Source organism: Danaus plexippus, chromosome Z (assembly GCF_018135715.1).
Source record: "Danaus plexippus chromosome Z, MEX_DaPlex, whole genome shotgun sequence".
Classification (NCBI taxonomy): Eukaryota; Metazoa; Arthropoda; class Insecta; order Lepidoptera; family Nymphalidae; genus Danaus; species Danaus plexippus.
The window spans coordinates 6,556,162-6,577,370 of record NC_083559.1 but is presented as its reverse complement, the minus strand read 5'-3'; the positions used below and the strand labels follow the sequence as shown (position 1 = coordinate 6,577,370).

Genomic DNA, 21,209 nt, shown 5'->3' with positions numbered 1-21,209 from the left:
AGGCACTACAGCTTCTCCTTTATAATAGGACTCTTACCTTGTTGGTGCAACAAACGGAAGCCAGTGAATTACTTACTTACTCTCGGCTCCCAGGAATATTTTGTAAAACAGAAACTAAATTAGAGAAAATAAAACTTTCTATTTTGTAAAAATGCAGTGTATTGTAATAGTTGAAAAAAAGATATATATTTTTAATTCCTATAAACTTGCAGATTCTTTTGCGATAGAGGAACTACATAGCAGATTTTAAAAATTCAACAGTTGATTATCGTAAATGTGGTCCAGTATACATAAGCACGGCGCATGCGCTTTCTGACGTTTATCCAACACAGAATGGACGTGTTCTGAATAAACATCCCCTCGGAGGCCTTGATTCTAGAGCGATGTCGTTGCACCCACTAAAAGAAACTCATATACGTACAGATTTTGCTATTATCAAACTAATTCTTATAAATTTTATGACTACATTAAATTGTTTTATCGCCACATTTTTTTTAGATTGTGTGATTTTTGTCAAAATTATATTTATTCAAAGTAAAGTACACAACAATTGAGTAAAAACTTTTTTTGTAATTAAAACAGTAGAAGTGGTTTGAATATCTTGCAAAAAAAAAAACCATTTTAATAGAGTATAAATTTTTAATGTAATTTTCATGAATCATAAATCTTGATGTTATATTTGTTTTATATTGAAAACATTATTCGTATCTTACTTGCGAAAAGTTGACGGCAAAATCTCTATAAACGATTGAAAAACTAAAGATAAAAGCGAACATATATATTAAAAAATAAATAAAAAAAAAATTATATATGATTCGCAAAAATAAAAGAAATATAAAATAAGCTCAAAAATAGATAAACTAATTACAGCTATCTACATAGAGAAAATTTTTAATAACATGCAAATTAAACACAAAATATGTGTCGGATATCCTAACCGTTGTTGATGCATGTATGGTATTTTCGCAATTAATAATTTCACATTCGCAACTACAAAAGCTTGCATCGGAAATCTATTTTCAAACTGATGATCGTCTGATTGGCTAATTGCATAGATTACAATCAATTGAAAGCCGACACATTAAATGGCATTTCAGATCCCACGACTTTTCATTGAAACACGTATTATAGTATTTTTGTTAGGTCTATGAATCCAATATGATAAGTCGTTTAAATGAAACTAGTATTATTCGGACATTCATTCACACCTCGTCTGCCCGTGATCACGGTTGCTGCAAAGTAACCGAAACGTCGGGATTATGTAGTTTTTCAATAATAAAATCCGCGTAGTAAATCCGAATAATACTAGTTTCATTTAAACGAATACTCGCGAAAATCTTAGATCTCACTATGATAAGTCGTGTTTTTTTGTTTACAAAGAATCAGTATTTAAAAGGCATTTTTAACTGTAAACCGTTCTTTACATTGGAATTTTTGTTAATATGAAATGAAATCATATGCAAAAGAACATAAAAACACAATGTGTATGAGGCCCATAGCACACGGCGTATTTTATAACCGCAGGCAAACGCTTATTAGGAAGGCACATTATCGGCGCCGTAGACGCTGATTGTTGCGTTTGCGTTGATGATACCCGCACGCGCATGAAGCGCGTATACGCGGAGTAGGACCGCATATACGCGGAGTAGAAGCGTGTATACGCGCATACAAATGTGCTGAGTAGAGACATAGGGGGGATGTGTGCTCACGCCACCAATTGTTTTATTGTGTGTTGCGTATGTATTTACTAAATTGGAACCCTTTATAACACAACAGAACCGCTTTATAAAAGAAATTGTACAACTTTGTACAACTAGAGAGAGGAGTCTCTGATCTAAACGCAAAGACTACGAGCGAAACGCGCTGCCTGCTCGTATAAAATACGACGAGCTTGCATACTTTACTATAAATGTAATATAATTTTAAGATTTATGAAATACTTGAGAGATATTAATAAACCGGTCGACGACATTTTAAATAAGTACCATATTTATTAAATTTTGATAAACTATTCCAATTTAAAATATTAAATGAATTAGAAATAATTATAATTGCGCTGTTACAATTTTATTAACTTAATAGAAATTCAAACAGAATACTTATGGTTATGTTTATTAATACAAGATCACCTAGAATTTTATTAGAAATACATAAAAATCATTATTTTCTTCTAGGTATTACTTTTTTGATGTGTTCCAAAAGACAAGCAAGGAGATTGTCTATAAGTGGTCATCGTCACCATCGCATCTCCAACATATTAGGTCTTACAAATGCTTGATGTATGAAGCTTGACCTACACTTTAAAAAGATCCCATTAAATTTATAGCGTTACACCTGCGACAAAAATTTTGTTGCGTTGCATTCATAGACTTAATATGGAATCCATTCTGCTGATATGGATGGCAAAACTTTCTTTAACAAGTTTATTTAAAGAGAAAATTAATGAAACCTTGGCGGACAGCACTATGTGGTACCATTCCTTTTAACATTTGTTATCAACATATCCGTATTCTCTGGACTCAGTCTAGTTTTATTCTCAAAATACCTCAAAATTATATGTCGTTTACTATGATTGTGTAATAAATACTAATAATAAGAATTCATGTTTGATTTTTAATTTTAGTTTTATATGAATTACTTTTTATAACAATCTTAACTTTATTACTGGCTGTAATACAAAACTTCTAGAAAGTTGAAGATACATTAAATGGGATCTTTTTACTGGTAAACGACAGAGTTGTGTCCTCGAGGGGTTGAACTGAACAACGCTCAAGCTTTCTCCGTTTAAAAACCTGCTCCTAGGAGGTTTCAATTTCGTACGATTCATTCTACTTTCTTACATTTGTTCTGGAAAAATTTTGCAAAGCCAGCATATAAGATCTTGGACTTTTATCTTTATTACTATCTTTGTAGCAACGTATGCCATTAACTCCAAACAGGTCATGTAAATGATAAACAGTGCAAGCGGTATCCCTGAACTTTAAGGTACGCCAGTGATCATAGTCAGCATGATGCATTCGAACATAATCCGTTTACGACGACAATTATGCAGGGTCCAGAGTGTAATAACCTTTACAGGATCCCAAGACCTTGCTAAGTATTACAAATAGATTTTATGAATATAAGACGTGTAGAACATAAACAATTGACGTTAGCTGCAAAGCTGCAATATTATTATCTCCTCAATTACTTCGACCTAATTCATTATAAAAACAATGAGTTTACGGAGTTTGTCCTTGAGACGAGTTTAGGTTTAATAATTCCAGATGCCCCAGGGCTGCCAGAATCTAACTGTTAATTTATTAAGCAAACAATATAGCTTTGGCTAATTTCAATTTTGATAATTAGAATCAATGATATGACGTGACCTTATTTTCTTTATAAAATATCAAATAAAGAATAAAAAATTTATTTGAATCGTAGTATATTTTTCAATGCAAAAATAAGTTGATAACATAATCTTCAACTTAAGTTAATTACGCACTTCTACTTAAGATTTCTATAGGTACATTTTATTTATTCACATTGAATGCATATTAAGTTTAACTACAATTTTTTTTGCTAATATTAAATAATCTAATCGTAAAGTACTTTATAGTAATATGTATATATTTTTTTAATATTAATAACTCATCATGTAACGATTAAGTAGATCACCACCGTCATAACCAAGGGTCTGTCAATATTGATTTTAATAGTATTTATGTGAGTTGTGGCCTAGTTACGAAAAACTTTTTAGATTACCACAACAATAAAGTTTTATTTCAAATAATAATTTTTTATTGAATATTTTTAAAATAACAAAGTATATTCTTTAATATTACTATTAAGTATTGTTTGCTCTTCTACATTGTTTTAAAAGTGTAAAAACCTATTTCCAGTAAAGTATTGATTACAGCTGAATGTAATAATTTTATAAATTATAGTACAATTTATAAAATATATATCTAAATTTTAAATTCTTTTGTAAAGCAGTATTAAATCTGCAAGTGCAATAGATTGGTATGATATGTATTCATGTATGGAAAATCATAAATCCCTCTGCCATTTCCATAACAAATAACAGATCAATGCGGGATTCATTTCTGCATCCTCTAAAGAGATTTGAAATTCGATGCTCCCTCTATAAATTACCAAAAAAAAAGCTAGATTTCCGTTTCCAACCAAAGCTTAGAGAGAAGTACGCCGTTATCAAAACACCTGTAAATTCCTATGGTATAAATTTATCCTTAAATTTAAATTAATTTAGATGACAGATTTTTCTGTTATTAAGACTTATGTTGTATACAAATTAACTTGATTTATTCATTTTCAGCATTGAGTTCAGTATATATCTTTTCAAAACGTTATTAAATAAATCGTTATATATTCTGTTTTTAATTAATAGTAAGTTTCTGTAATTTAGTAAAAAAATAAAAATAACTTTCAAATTATATATTTATTTACAGGTTAAAATAGTGTTATAAAAAAAGACCATCGAATTATTTTATTTATTGGAAGCCTATAGTAATAATTGTTGAATATTCTTTATACGAGATCATTATAACGTTGTGTGACTTAAATTGATTTCAGCGTATTAAAGAAAACACGTAAAAAAATTTAGTTTTTAAATATATTTTTTGGACATATCATTAGAAAATAGAAAACAACGACATATTGCTTCAGTTATTTCTGATATTGTTATTGATCTGTACTGTCGATTGTGTAACCCTTTGGCCGCTGAAACACTTTAAGTGCTACAGAATAACAAGATTTCATCAGCCAACCGTTAGTGCATACTACTGCATACAACAGTTTAATCAATGATAGGTAAGCACAATATTTTATTTTTGGTCAAATTTATTGTCAAAGGATAATTTTGAGTTAAAATAGTATTTTCAAACTAGAGATCTTCAATTACGACGCATATTGTTTTGAAGCAAGATTGTTATGAGGATTACACACCTTTTATATTAAATAAAATTGTCTAATCCTTTTTTAATCTAACAATTTTTTATATTTTGTTGATGAAATGGTATTTTATATAATTTTTATACAAAATACGGATAATATTTATAAAAAAATCCTTAAGTCTTTTTATTGAATCATTAATAATATAAAGATACCTCACTATCTAAGTATTATTGACTCTAACAAAGTTTTTTAACAAAAATATCTTCAAATTAATGTAAACTAACTTAATGTTATTTTAAATAATACTTAATTAATATGTTTAATATACACTATAATAATTAACTCAGTTACATCATAAAAACTTACCCGTAAGAAAACACTTTTAAAGTAAAATCTTAGAAAAATATATTTTAATATTATGAGGGCTCAAGTAAAACGATCCTCCAAATGAAATGCTTTCAATACAATTTCCTCTGAGGTTGAAGATGCATTCGCTTCGTATACCGAGTTTATCATCAATAAATTCTTAATTTTTTTTTTCAATGCTACTCCATTTCCCTTTATCCCGTTAATATTTTATTATCCTAGCAAGTACATTGCTACTCCTAAATCCTATAGTTATATTTTATTCTTATTTATTTCTTTTAAACTCCCTGTTAATAATTTCAAATAAAGAAAGTCCGAAATAAATAAATAAATAAATGCAAAATTTATTTATATTTCTATAACACGTTTAATAAAAGAGTAACCCTATTAAATTGCTGTACAGAAAATAAGTGTAATTTAGCTGTTATATATCTGGACTCTAATCCACAGAGTCTGCATTTAAAAGCTGATTAGATTCGTGTGAGTTAGGTAAGCTTAGTGCAATGTGCAGAAAACTAATTTGCTACATTAAACAACTGCGCAGGTCATACCAAAACAAATATTTTGTATATTTTTATTAATATTTAATAAAACTTGAGTAAATATTGAAGTATTTTATATGTGTAATATACTGTATGTATGTATATGCTATTTTGGATCTCGTAATAAATTTCTATAATAGATTAAGTGGAATGTACTTATAAAAGCTTCTGGCATGACATTAATCGGTATGATCAGTGCTTTCCTCAACCAATTACTATTATAAGCAGTATTTTGTTTATCACCAAAGTAAACTATTTGTTATTAATTGATTAGATATAACGTGCTTAGCGATAATTTATAGGTATTATCATGAGTAAAGCCGAAGATCTAGCGCTATTTATTGATCATCTCTATTACATCTTTATTAGTTTGGTGTGTGATTGGTAAGTGTTAAGACATATGTTAGAATACATACATATATGTATATATATCAATATATATATACATGTGTATGTATAATAAACAATTATTAATATGAATTGATACATAACATTTTGCAGCCATCTTTTAGTTTAGAAAATGTAGTTTACAGCTATTTAAAAATATTTCTTGGAATACCTTTTTTCATATAAATAATTTTCCGTTTCAATTCTGGGAAAACAATTCAACAATTTCTACATTGATTTTTTGATGCCCCGTATCAACAGTGAAATTCTTAATTGACTTAATTTCGCTTCGACGACTGCTTCCTCAAAAGCCACCTTTCATTTACAATGTCTCAATGCAAGTGTAAAATTGTCTTTAAGATACTCGGGAAAATTTATTCGCATTGGAACTTTGCTAATTAGAGCTTAATTTAAATCTCGCAAATTAACTAATAAGGTTTCGCTCAACCTTATTTTATATTTAAGTCGTAAATTATAACTCTAGTAAATAAAATTTTAATGTTATTAATTTTTCTTATAACGAAATTATAAATTGCTATTTAAATTATGTACCAAAAATGTGAATGTTAAAATATGCGTGGAATTAAAAATTCATCAGAATCTGTTTTGATTTGATTTGCTCTATTAAGCTTTAATTAGTGAAGTCGACTAAATATTATATTATCAAAATATAAATTTAATGAACAGTAATTATCTTCTATCTATTGATACAATACATAAACACATATATTTCATGTATATAAATGTTTACATAAATACATTTTATAACTTTTTATATGTCTATAAGTATATTTCAACACACTATAATCAGTGATATCAATATAATTCAGAGTGATATCCCAAATATATTCAAAACATATTGCCATTTAATGGAATTGAGACATTTTAGTTTACAGGTTTCTGTTTCTTTCTAAATGTTATTATATTAAAATGATGTCGTTTTTACATTTTGAATGTTAAATGAAACGAAACTTAATATTGATATCAATTTATATTAAAAAGAAAATATTGTATATAAAATATAAGGAAATGAAAAATAGTTTAGACATTATTTTCTATTATTAAAACAATATGAGGAACATTAAATACGAATAGCTGAAAATTAATGGTTTACTTATGACAAGTCAATGTCCTTAGCTTATTTACTGTCTAAGAAAAGTAAATAATAGAGAATCTATTTTTTAAATAAGACTATTTAAAAAAATTAAACGTTGACGAAGTTTAAAAAAAATCGTCACATGAAAATATATTTTTCACACAATTGTATTTTACCGTGAAGTGAATAAATGAACAAGAAATATATCATAATTAAATTGGATGATGAATATAATTAAAACAATTTCAGGAAGCGATAAAATATTCAATAACATAATTAATGTATCAATGAGCTTGTAAAGGAAGGGTGAGCTAAAGCCCGGCTTATTGAAGTTTAATCATGCTAGAAACGTTGCAAACTGAATGCTACATAATTATTCGAAATTTACTAGGATATATAGATAAAAGGATATAAAATTATTGGTTGGAAAATTATTCCCTAGTTTGAAAATACCAGTTCTATATGATTTGAAACTTTTTATTTTTAATTTTGTGGCGTTTGTAGGCACATTCATTTACAGTAAGTAGTGTACTTTATTTTTATACATATTGCTGTTGTAATATTTTTTAAAGAACGCTTAGTCTTTTCTTTATTTCTCTTAGAAAATGCTTCGTAAATACGGACGATTTCCTGGTAAGGAAGTATAAAATGTTGACAAAACTGACACAACATTTTTAATCTAAGTTGCGGGAATATAAAGACAATTGGTCGGTCGGTGGAGTTTTTTTTGTCTTGATTGTTAAAGGGAGGAAATTCCTCTAAAATCATGCGGTATAAGACATATTTGAAGTGAAGACAATAACAACATCACCACCACAATATAAATAGCCGGTGAGCAAAGGATTGCCGAAAATTCTGTCAGGTCCTTTTTGAACCGGTTAAAGAACTAAAAGATGAGAGCAGTATGCGATGTGAAATGGGATTGATGATGTTTTATTGCACTAATGTTACCCTGGCTAAAGTATTGCCTTGCACTATTCGACACACCAACTTTCCTGGACCCCAATTTTTCTTTGTCAGCTAAGTGACTCCGGAATTTTAACCTCATCTAAGATATTGGTCAATACATTTGTTATATTTTATTTCATATTGAGTGCTTGAGGGATTTTTTTGTAGTTTTAAGTACCGTATTATAATTTAAAAACGTACCTCTGATAATCGTAACGTTTCATATTTTATTGTCAATAGATAAAGGCGGGCAACATATGAATTACAAATCTTTTAAAGTTATTGTAAAAAAATATTTGTGATGAAACTATAATTTCAGTAGACTTGATGATTTATAATATTTTGGTAATTTTAAAAATCAAAAATATTGGCAGTGTATAATATTAAAAATATTTAAAGCTTTGATTTTTCACCAAGTATCGAAGATTGAAAATAAATTCCTTTCTGGTAATAAAAAAATAAATAAATATCTGTAAATAACAAAATGTTTTTAAAATTGCATTTACCTGTCATGTATTATATTTACCGAAGCAACTCCCTTGCGAGTCCAGATTGTAATTACAGAACGTATTAAAAATACAAACAATTAAGATAAACAAGCCACTGGTTTTTGTAAATATACTTTAACACTTCCTTATTACAAACGATGCAAAACAATGAGGGATCTGCTTGGGAATGTTTTGATATTTACTCTAAGCAAGTCTTAGAAAAGTTATTATTTTATGTCTTTAAATTTTATTCATGTGAGTCAAAATGTTATGCAAATCTGAATGATTCTGTTTAATGAAATACAAAACGAAACAGCCAGTTGGTTTTGGGCATTAAAGTCTCCTGAGAGACCAGCTGTGTTTAAGGGTTTAAGTTAAGCCACATCAGCAGCTTCACTGAAATGTTTGAATAACTGAGTCGTTCCCTGGTCACAATGGTGAAATTGGTAGATAACGGCATAACCTATTTTGTACACATGCCCCCTCCATCCAGAGAGTAGAAAAATTGAAAGTGACAGACACGGATAGCAGAAGTCAATGGGGATATGTACATATAGATACATTGACGTCCTAATGAAAGTTTTACTCAAGGGTGTAACCTGGTTATGCAAGACAAGGTGCGTTCTTTGAACCGAAAATCAGCAATACCATTAAAAAGGCCAGCCCAGTTTTTTAGTAACTAGGTGGTGCTGGATAGACTAGAGATTCCTTCCAAAAACTTTGTTGACGTTAGGGTGTATGAAAAAACCTTTTCGTGTAAATACATTTTTAGCATTAAAATTAAAACGGTCATACGCTTGTAAAAAATATAAAAGCCCTTGACGCTGTATTTTTAATAAAATATATATATATCAAAAGACAAAGGCGTCCCTCAGTAGATTACTTCAATTATGTTTATTACAATAAGATGCAGCCAGTTCGGACGTTTATAATTAATTCACATATTCATAATTACTTTATTTTGCTAAAATAAACATGAAGAATAGATTTTTGCTAACATAATTTTTATTTCGATAAAATTTAAAGCACGACAATATTAGACAATACTTCTAGCGACAAAAGCTAATGGCGTACAGCTAGCTGGAACTTATTTCATTCTAATTAATTTATTCCGTGGATGTTCTGAAATGCAATTGTATAAATATTCAAGTTGTAAAATAATTTTACTTCTATGGAAAGAAATTTTAAAATATTGTCTGAAGTTTAATACAGACAATGCTAAAATAAAATTTTTAAAAGACTACATATTTTTATCAATGTTTTTCTTTAGCCAAGAAATTTTTTTTTTTCTTTATTTATTTTTCTGATAAATTTTAACATGTCTTTTAATTTAATTGAAAACTTCTCGAAAAAGTTTATAGTAAAATACATTTTTGTTATATTATTCTTTGTTAATACTAAATCCTTCTCTGTCTATAGCAAATCTAGCACCTGAACAGTTTTAAAATAATGTGCATTACGTTTCAATGCAGCAATATCAAATTAGCATAAAGAAAAATTTATAATAATCTAAATTCTGAAAAAATACTTTTCAAATTCTTCGAAAATATGAAAGTTTTTAAGTTAACGAAGCTTAAAGTATGTGATGGGAAGAAGAAGAAGAACTATAGAAATAATGTAATAAATGGGCACATTTTTCATAAAAAAAAAATTCAACGAACGTTAATTAAAAGAAATAACGTTTACACAATAAAAAATAAAAGTTCCTGTCGGATTATTGGCCGCCGAATCAATTCAGTCAAAAATGAATGGGAATTTTGTACGTTATCTACTATTGACAATTCTGTCCTCGTATTAGCTAAAAAATACTTTAATTTTGAGTAGGAGCAGTAGTTTCAGTCTTGATTTATTTTATTGAATTCACTTTGTTACTCAATTTAGAATTATAGGAAACGGTGTAATTGAAATAATAATTTGATAGTGTTGAAATATTAGAATGATAAGCAAACTTCTGGTAATTAGAAAATGGAAAAATATATGAACACCTGACTACAGCACTATGTTTACCACTTCAAAAAGTCTTTCTTATGATAATATTATGTATATGTTTTTTTTAGTATTTTGATAAACCAAAATGACAGTTTGATTACTCAAATAACTAATCTACTTTTAATGATTAGCAGGACTAGAAATTTACCCTTCGTTTGTTACATTAAATTAAGTGCCATTTTGTTTCTTCTTTTTACTGAAAGTATTAAACAAATACCTCCATCCTCTAATTGTCTTAGCTTAAGAGAGACATGTTTTTGTTCCAATTTTTTTAAATAAAATACAAATATAAAACTACGAATTCCTTCAACGAACAGATATTTTTTATTTATATTATATATCACAAATATATAGCAAATAAACAATTGATTTAACATGATAAATAAAATGAAGTTAGCGTAGTTTTGGTTTCAAATCATCCATCAATTTATCAACAATCAAATATGAGTGTACAGTGATTGCACTTAATTGGTTTTGGTATTTTATAAGGTTTACCAATATTTATTAATCAAAAAGCTCTTTAAATCTCCATAACCTCTCTATGAAATCTGCATAACTGAATGAATATATGTTCAGTAACTATTATGTCATAATTTCAGAACACACTAAAAGATTTGTTTCTTAAATTAATAAAATTGTATGAAAAACTCAGTCCTTTCGTGAGGATACTGTCACGCTACAAGGTTTGACAACTTGTGCCCTTATGATGTCGATTTCTATACAAGCTTAATATCAGTTGCACTGTTTGATCAGTGCTGTAAAAACATATGTGGAGTTTTTTTTAATATTTACATATGTCAGAATGCAAAACTACCTTGGTATAATCAACATATCAACAAGCGGAGCTCTGGCGACTAATTTGTGGCGGTATATCAACATAAAGATTAAATCCACAAATAGAAATTCACAAATAGAATTCTAATCCTGAAAACGGGTGCAGTGCCGTCAGAGCAAGGTTCTAGTAATTCCGGTAACGTCGTAATACGCTAAGCCAATATCGCTCTAATGAGAGACCATTAAGAATTAAAGCCCCCAGCTCACACTATTTTTGGCCAGGGTACTTTTCATAGTATGTCTGGGAGACCGAATAATGCCGGAGATACGGCAGGATACCAAAAACCCCTATTTCTATACATATATCTGTAGGTACTTTCTCAGCCTGAACGATCATCGTATTAGATGGAGAGTTAAGTAACTTGAACTGGCAGGTAGTGATGTGTCAGAAATTCCAAAGACGGGGTAGGGACACAATAACTCTAGGTACTAGGAATTTTTTATTTCTCGAGATTTTTCAATCAGCAAGTCGCAGAAGGATGATGTAAAAGTATGCAGTGTATCGACTAGATTAGCGTATCTTATAAAAAAAATTGCCCCTCACGTAGAGGTCGAAGCCATGTACAAAGAGGTACATGACGGTGGCTATGTTTCGTACTGAAACGTTTGTCTAGATTATCATAGGTGCCTTTACTACCAATATTGAAATACGAGAAGATGGCAAATCGAAAGTAAGGTCATTGACGTTTGGCGGAAAATCCTCCGTTCTAGATGTTGGTAAACTTGATGCCACTTATCATTATTTTTAAATGAAAATAGATAACTGTTTTCGATATAAATCATGAATTATTTTTATGACTGTTTTTATGAGTATACTTGAATTGTTTTAATTAATGATAAATCGATGTACATTAAAACAAGTTCTACCTTAATACATGTATTAATTGTTTTAAATGAACTGTAATAATAGTACTTTTCAACAGTTATTATAATTTTTAAATGATAAACAGAACAATTGTGTACAATTATTTCTAATAATCTCTAAGTAATCAAAAAGTATATAGAAAAGTTTGTATTTTTCAAGAATTTTCATAAACCACATATAGTAACTAGTTTACAAACAAAATATTTATTAATTTAATCCAATATTATATAAATTAATTCAAGTAAATTACATCGATTTAAATCAAAGTGGTATGTTTTGACAGGATCTAATCAAGGTCTATTCTGTTTTCATAATAATAATGAATAGGATAGTAATTGATATTTGTATGTCTTTCTATGTACGTTAAATCGGGTTACTACAAACAATCAGAGACAGAGAATACTAAACAGTCCCTGTCACCATCTCATTTTGATTCACCTTTTTAAAACTTTTAGCACAGTAACGCTTTGAGATAATCTCCAGAGATATTTATCAGGGGATAAGTAATAAATTGTTACTGGCGTAAAAATTTATTTGGCATCATATAGTTATAAACAGTAATTTTTAGAGTAACTAATATTATTTGTGCTATTCTAAGAAACAAACGCCTGATAAAGTTTGACTATCTGCGATCTAAGCGTATTGTATTTTAAGTTTCTGGAATTAATAATATTAACTTAAACAAGCTTGTATCGTAGTATTCATGATGACGTAAGATTAAAAAATTCACTTCTTTTGAAGATTTTCTTTTTGTAAATAGTTATATAGAAAATAATAAAATCATATATATTCATAAAAATATATTTTATTATTGCAATTATAAAATCTATTTAATTAAATTAAATTAAAATTAAAAAAAGTTTTTACAATTTTTTCATACCATATAACCTTCCTTTCAATCTAACAGGTTATTATTTTACCTTCAAACCTACTTTAAACTGTCGAATTCTAAACAGTCAATACCTTATAATATGAAAACCCAAGAATGATCATGGACTTTGTGATTTTTATATATAAAATATCAATTAATTACAATTTGGCATCAGTAAAAAATGTAATTTATTTTACCATTAAAACTTAAAATATCCTCCATGTAAGAAAAATATTTAAAAACATTTCTGCTAAAATTGGAAGAAAATTATTCAATTGTAGTTTTTTAGCGAAATGGGTCTCAAAAATTTGAAATATAGTTTCCATCGAGAAAGCGTAACACAAAGAGAATTATAAAAATAAAGAAATCGAGTGCTCGCTTGCTATTTATTTTACAAGTTGTGTGACAATGCAAGAAACCTCATTTGTCATACTCAAGAATTTCCGCTGTCTGAAATTTCAAGATAATTATTTTCGTGCCTCTATATAAATCATGCTTAAAATGTAGTCCCATCTCTTAAATGCATCCAATAAATATGTATCTCAATAATTTTAGTACTTTTGGCGTTAGTATAATTTTTTTTTCTAACCTAAGACAAGAAAACAATTATAAATGAAAAAAAATATAAGGAAAACTAAAGCTGTTTCATTAATAATATATTAAGATACAGATATTATATCAATGCATTTGTTTAGCAGAAATTGAATACAACTACGAAGACGAAGATGGTAGCGATGGTGACAGAGAACTACGGCCAATAGCTCGTCGGACGGGCAAACACATTGCTGCTGGCGAAGAAAGGCCGCGCATCAATTCCAGCCAACAGACGACGCCGATTGAAGGTAGGCTACAAACATACTTACTTATATTTAATTTGGAATGTATTCGTATGTCACTTATACTTAGGTTGAAGTCACTTATAGATTAAATTGAAAATAGAATATTGTATAATTTGTGCTAGAACAAAAATATTAATGGGTTGAAAAATTCAATGTTAATTATGAAAATGTTTTACTTAATATTCCGGCTAGATAAAGTCATTGAAAGTGCTCGTTAAGCTCCCCGATGAGTAGAATAACCAATATGAAATACAAATCGTTGATTGGCGTTAAGTTATTTTGAAAAAATTAATAGTGATACTAGATTATTGAAGAATTTAAATGTTTTATTGACATTTTGAGTAATGGATATTTAAAGACCTTTTGATATCTTCTTATATATTATAAGTCATATTTATACCATAAAAAAGGTTCTTTGTTTGAAAGTATTTTTACGTAAAACATATAACATATCAGTTATGTCTGATTAATTTAACTATAACTATACCCAAATATACCCATTATAACTACCTAGTTATTTACCTATTCCCATAACCTTATGGGAATAGGTTAATAAAAAGCAAATATTTAATCATATTTCCAGGAACATTTTTTTTTTAACAAAAACACTATTTACCTCTGGAATAGTGTTTTCTTAACAAAAACTCACTTTAATAAGTTATAATCTTAAAATGTTTTCAATATGCTAGATATAAATCTGTTCAACATAACCACATACAGACAAAATCATTTCACACACTATGTTACTCTCAACTACTTTAACAAGAATACTGAATTTTTCCTCTTAAATCTTATGATAAGGTTATATTTCTGTCTAGTGAGATTTTATAAAATACAGATAACAATAGACATTTAAGAAAATATTCTTTCCCTTTGTGTTGCTTGGGATAATTCAATAATTTCTTGCAACATTTAAAGTAGATATTTGTAAACAAGAAAATAACATAAGATACTTCATCGACATGAAAAAAAATATTTCTATTAACTATTTCACGTGTTACATGGAATTTCATTTCGTTTATCTCCCCCGTGTCAGATAACTCAATGACTGTGATTGCTTCGAGTAATTACTTTATTCTAATTGGGGTGTAAATGGTCACTGAGGAAATTTTCATATGAATTTACTAGTGATATCATTATAACTGTATATTTTCTAGTGATAACATTATAACTGTAAACAGTAAAAACCTAAAGGAAAAAGAAGAAACACATTCTTTGCACAGATTAACGATAATTTATATTTATTTTTATAGAATATATTTTGGGAAGTTGAACCTTGATTACTATTATATCTAGTAACTACTGGTATTCATTTACTATGGAATACCTTAATAAATAACCTGTATGATTTTTTTTTTAAGTTCTAAGCAGAAGCGAAAAATTGCATTTTGGAAGTAGATATCGTTGAGTATATACATATGTACCTTCAATATTCTATAAAATTTAGGAAAAAAATTAAAACAGATAGCTCCATTCAACTATAGACATCAAGTTATTACAGGAGCAACTTTATCATAAGTTAATTCTTAGTGAAAATTCATCGACAAAATTACTTAAATGTATTCATCAATGCAATTAATAATAAGGCGATTGTCGCCTCTATTCTCTTTGTAGGCATTTCAGAACTGTAATTTATACTCGAAACTCAAAGGAATTGAAATGCACTCGCACAATGCTATATAAATTGTCACTGACACAGATAAAAGCATCAATAGACATATGAAATGTCCCACTTTTTATTTATAGTTACACTTTGTTATGGGTATTAATAATCATCTATGTTCTGATGTTTCGCATTGAAGCGGTATTAAACTTTTAATAAGCTGTATTAACCAAATAATTTATTTTAACTATATAAACGATTATACTTGGTCCAGTACATCCATGAAGTCGGAAAGTACGTTAAGTACATTTATTGTTCATATGACATGTAAGTACAGTGAAAGTTGACTTTTAATGAAATATACATCCAAAAAAGGATTTTATTAAATGATCCTAACAAAGAGTTGTTTTGCTATAAATACTGAATTGACAATTTTTTCTACAATGTTAGCATAACGAACAATTAGAAGGGAACGAAAGTTTTACCCGTTTCATTTTCGTTCGTTAAGTAAAATTTGCCGCTATTATGACAGATTTGTTCCAAATCAAGATCGAATGTTTGCTGTTTCTAATCCTTATGTGTATATATTCGCGAATGTTGTCTTTTTGTTTTTATTTAGTCGACAAATAACAATATAAACAGCTTGACTTTTGCTTGTTTTGTAAACGTCAAAAAATTACAGGCCGCTTTTTCTTACGGTTGATCACAAAAATGTATAACTGTAAGATGTAAGACTTTCGCGAGTATTCATTAAAATAAAATTAATATTTTTCGGATTTACTACTAATTTTATTATTTTAAAAAACTACATAATCCCGACGTTTCGGTTACTTTTCAGCAACGTGATCACGGGCAGAGGAAATGTGAATGTCGGTCAGTTGGTCCCGTTATTTATCATCTACCGCCAACGATTTCTTAATTTTCTGGCGTACCGCTCTGGACGCCGGCAGAATGCGCTTACGGTGTCGCGAGGTCCTGCGGTGTGGTTGCGGACATGGGATGTTATATTTTAAAGAAGGGGGTCTCAGGTGTTGGATAGATTCCAGCCATCTATTCTTATATATATATATATATATATCTTCGCTATTGAAATTGGGATGTTTTTTATTTTCAATAGCCTAGCGGATTAATCTCGGTATGTACCTGTCTTCACAAGCGAGGATTAGTGGGTTATCAAACCGAATGTAGTGGCCTCGTTTGTCCATTCTGTGTTCACACACTGTTGACTTTGACGTGCGCCTATTTTTGATTTCTGAGATATGTTTTTCACCCTTGTATCGATACTCCTCTTTGTCTGTCCAATGTATGATAAGTCACAGTCACAATCGAGTTTCTATACAGCCGCTTGTTGTAAAGGAATGGTACTCTTGATAGGTCTCAAGAATTGGCTCACGTTCTTGTGTGGTTTGTATATAGTTTTGATGGAAACCTTCTACAAGATGTTGCCTATTCTGTCAGTAACTCCCTTCACAAATGGTAATATCGCAGATTGTCGCTCAAATTTGGGTGACTTCGAATTGTTCTTGCGATGTCCTACTTTAATATGTAAAGTCTATTTATTACTAATTGATTAGCAATCAATGGCGTTTCATAAATAAATTTTGCCTTATAAAATTACCAAAAAGTCACAACCATTAACCATTTTGAGAAAATATTACAAAATATATTATGAAACAAAATGAATGACGGAAATAACATTGTTTATGTCAATTTGCTTCTATCGGATAGGAATATTGGTTTTATAAAAAGAATGGCGATAGTGAAATCGATAGTTCTTTGTTTACTTTCATATTTATAATATTTTTATAAGAAGTTTTCTATGTATAAAAAGTGCGCAAAAGTAATTAATTTGAAATTTGTTTTTAAGTCTGAGGTTTCCAGCCTTAGGTTACACAACCATAGTAAGTTTCATTTAGCAATTTATGTAACGAACTGCAACACCATCAATATTTAAGCTATAATGACCACTCTAGCCTCTAAATAAAGGTAGGGTATACCGTTTTTGTAAGCTTCTCTATCCCCGATGATTCGATATTAGGGTAAAAATAAGCAATATTCTTGAAATACGCAGATTCTCTCAGATATTGTATTTATACATTGCTTCTTTATTTTTAATAAGTGATTAAAAGAACGATAAAATAATTATATTAATATACAAAAATACTATAGTTACGTTAAGGATTATAAAAATTACAGTTAATATTAAATTCGGTTAATGTAAATCATTTTAGTATATTTTACAAAAGTTAAATCAAAATGTGGTAAATATTAAATTATATCTCAAAATGTACTCGTAAAATTTTTGCCATTTTTATTTTAAACGTTTTCCGTTTATTAAATTATTGAATGATCTGTAAAATAGCGCGTCTTTTTCAAAATGTTAATCATTTATTTTAAAATTTAAAGTATACGAAAATTATTAATAATAAAATGATATCATTTAAAGATTTATCCAGAAAACTGAGGCTATAAAAATAGGTGTTATTACCGATTTCGAGGCGTTCTAATACTTATCCCTTCTGAGTTAGTCACGGTTAACATGGTTGGTAACGTGATCTTAATTTTGGTTTTGTATGAGGACTACACTGTAATCAATAGCTGACATGTAAAATTTACATATACAGTATGAAAGGTGTATATATAATGAGATCTAAGATTTTCGCGAGTTTTATTCATTTATAAGGTGTATATATGTAGTCAAATATTGTAAGTCATTTAAATGAAACTAGTATTATTCAGATTTACTACGCGGATTTTATTATTTAAAAACTACATAATCCCGACGTTTCGGTTACTTTGCAGGAACCGTGATCACGGGCAGACGAGGTGTAAATCCGAATAATATTAGTTTCATTTAAATGAATACTCGCGAAAATTTTAGATCTCATTATTGTAAGTCATATTAAAGGTTGCACGTCCCTTTAAGAAATTCTACGTCTACGCTTCACTAATACTATAAAAGAATTCATTAAAGGGTATCTTGGCATTCGCTGTGACGTTGTTCTAGAACATTATTCAAAAAACATCTCCAATTCAAAATATTTCTTTAAAAAAAGATCAGCAAGCAAAAAGCTTTCAACACAAAATATAGAATGAATAGTTAAAAATATTTATTACAAATAAAAAGGATATAGCGAATGTTTAGTAATAAAGTGATTTTGTAAAAGAAGTTAAAATGGGGAGAATATTCTTCACGTTTTAATTCAAATTATTTGTATTCGCCATACGTCCGCCTTCGTCGATAACTGAGAATAATCCTGTTACTTGCACAATTAAATAATTTTAATGTCCCTTTTTTTAATTATTGGGCGTTATATGAATTTTGACCTCGGGAAATAAGACTAAGCTTATATTTTTTATTACACATTTTTATTGGCTTCACCAAAATATCGATATCAAAACTAATATTGGAAAAAAAAACATTAAATCGTTTATTGTTCAAGTATGATTCAATTATGGTTAAAATGCTCTTGATAGTGTCAATAACAAATTTACCACTGGTTGTAGTAACAAAATTCCATCAATTATTGTGTGATGAGCACCGGAATAACCGAAGACCAGATCACAATATTATAGTTGAATTATGTATTATTTATTTCAGATACTATCAATAGTAATAAAATACTCTCAAGTCTTCAGATATACGAATATCTAGAGAATAAGTTTTAAATAATAAAACCTTTATTTCTACCATATAAAAATAATTGCTCATATTTATAGAGAGCTCCTTTTATTTTATTTTTCTCTTCATTTTACTCTTCAATATGTTATGTTATTACATTTCCACAATCTTTTTTTTTTTTATTTGCGGATGTGAGGAATTGATTCTTATCTGTTAGGTATTTGTTTGTTAGTAAGCTGAAGGTATGCAATTATAAAATAATTAGTTTTTGCCCACGACTTCGTCTGCGTTAAGTTCAGAATTGGTCATATACATATGTATAAATAACCGGGCGAAGTCTATTCCACCCTAGAAGTCATAAATAGCCAGATATTGGAATTTATTAATTTTATTTTTTGGGAACTTGGTGGGAGCCACAGTTAGCGTCTAACGTTGAGGGCTTGAGGCACGTGGCGCGAAGCCCGCGTTAATATACATGTTCGACAACCTATTTCATAAGGGTTGGGAATGCGTTGTTTTCCCGTAATACCAATTTTATCCAAATATTATTCAAATCATTGGTAATTTAGGAGTAAACGCGATCACAGTTTCCCCGGAAAGTAATTTTTCCCATGGGAATGCGTTGTTTTCCCGCGGTCAAAAGTAACTCGTGTCCTTTCTTAAGTCTCAAACTATATCCTTAGCAAATTTCATTTAAATCTGTTCAGTAGTTTAGGCGTAAAATCGATCGGCCCACCTGAATTTTCCCGTGGGAATGCGTCATTTTTTTGGGGTAAAAAGTAGCCTATGTTCTTTCGTTTATCATAAAGTGTCTAAATACAAAGTTTCACTGTCACAGCTTTAAAAATGACGAATTTCCATATGATCAGTCATCCCCTTTTTTTACCCATTCTCCTCTATTTTATTGCAATAAAAAGAGAATATGTTGTTCCTCAGGGTCTATTCTATCTCTGTACCAAATTTCATCAAAATCGGTTTACTGGTTTAGGCGTGAAAGCGTAACAGACAGACAGAAAAACAGAGAGACAGAGTTACTTTTGCATTTATAATATGAGTATGGATCGGAAGAACATTTTTGTTTGTCTAGAAAAATAAATTACTTAATTTTTATTTTTATAAACATATTTATTTATATGAGTCTTAAATAACATTGTGTCACAATTATTTGCCTTAATCTTATATTAAGAGTAGATATAAATTGTGTACATTCTTTCAGCGGGCCTGTTTCATGGAGCGTTATGTTTGACCGTGACTTATTTTGGTTTTCAAGAAACTAGGTCACGATGAAGTGAGTGTTGGACAATTTTAGATCAACACTAGAATACATTTACATTATATAAATCTGGAAATTATAATATTTTAAGTTATTGTTTTTTATATTGTGGTAATAATTATACCTAAAAGTACTGTTTTATATTTATTCTGAGACATCTCCATAATTTTTTACTAAATAAAAATTTGTCGATGTCATTAAAGCTAAACAATTTCAGCTTTGACGATATTGGAAAAATTGCAGATTAACATACTCTCGACACGACGAATTATAAAAATCTGTCACAATTTCAAAGCAATAAACGCACATGGGTTGTAGGAATTTATGCTATAAATGTTTGAAATAAAATATCTTCAATGTATAAATAAAATATTACACAAAAAAAGAAAAGTTATAACGTGGAAAAAACAAATAATTTTTCTCTCAAAACGTTTCAAAAATCAATTTTTATTGAACATTTCCACTTAAATAAATTCGGAGAAAAGTTTACTGACATTTTAATTAATAGTCAAATGAAAGAATTATATTTAACAAGCGATATTCATAGCGGTTGTTTTTCATGGAAATTCGCAATGTTTATAAAAAGGCGAAAA

General features: G+C 28.8%; 1 protein-coding gene across 1 annotated transcript in view; it reads left to right on the top strand.

Moving 5' to 3' along the window:
* Nucleotides 1-21,209, top strand: part of LOC116777394 (uncharacterized) — a 66,660-nt gene that overhangs the window by 4,467 nt on the left and 40,984 nt on the right. The window contains exon 2 of the mRNA XM_032670914.2: nucleotides 13,978-14,121. Within this exon, the coding sequence (XP_032526805.2) occupies nucleotides 13,978-14,121 (144 nt within the window). The remainder of the gene's footprint in view (nucleotides 1-13,977; nucleotides 14,122-21,209) is intronic.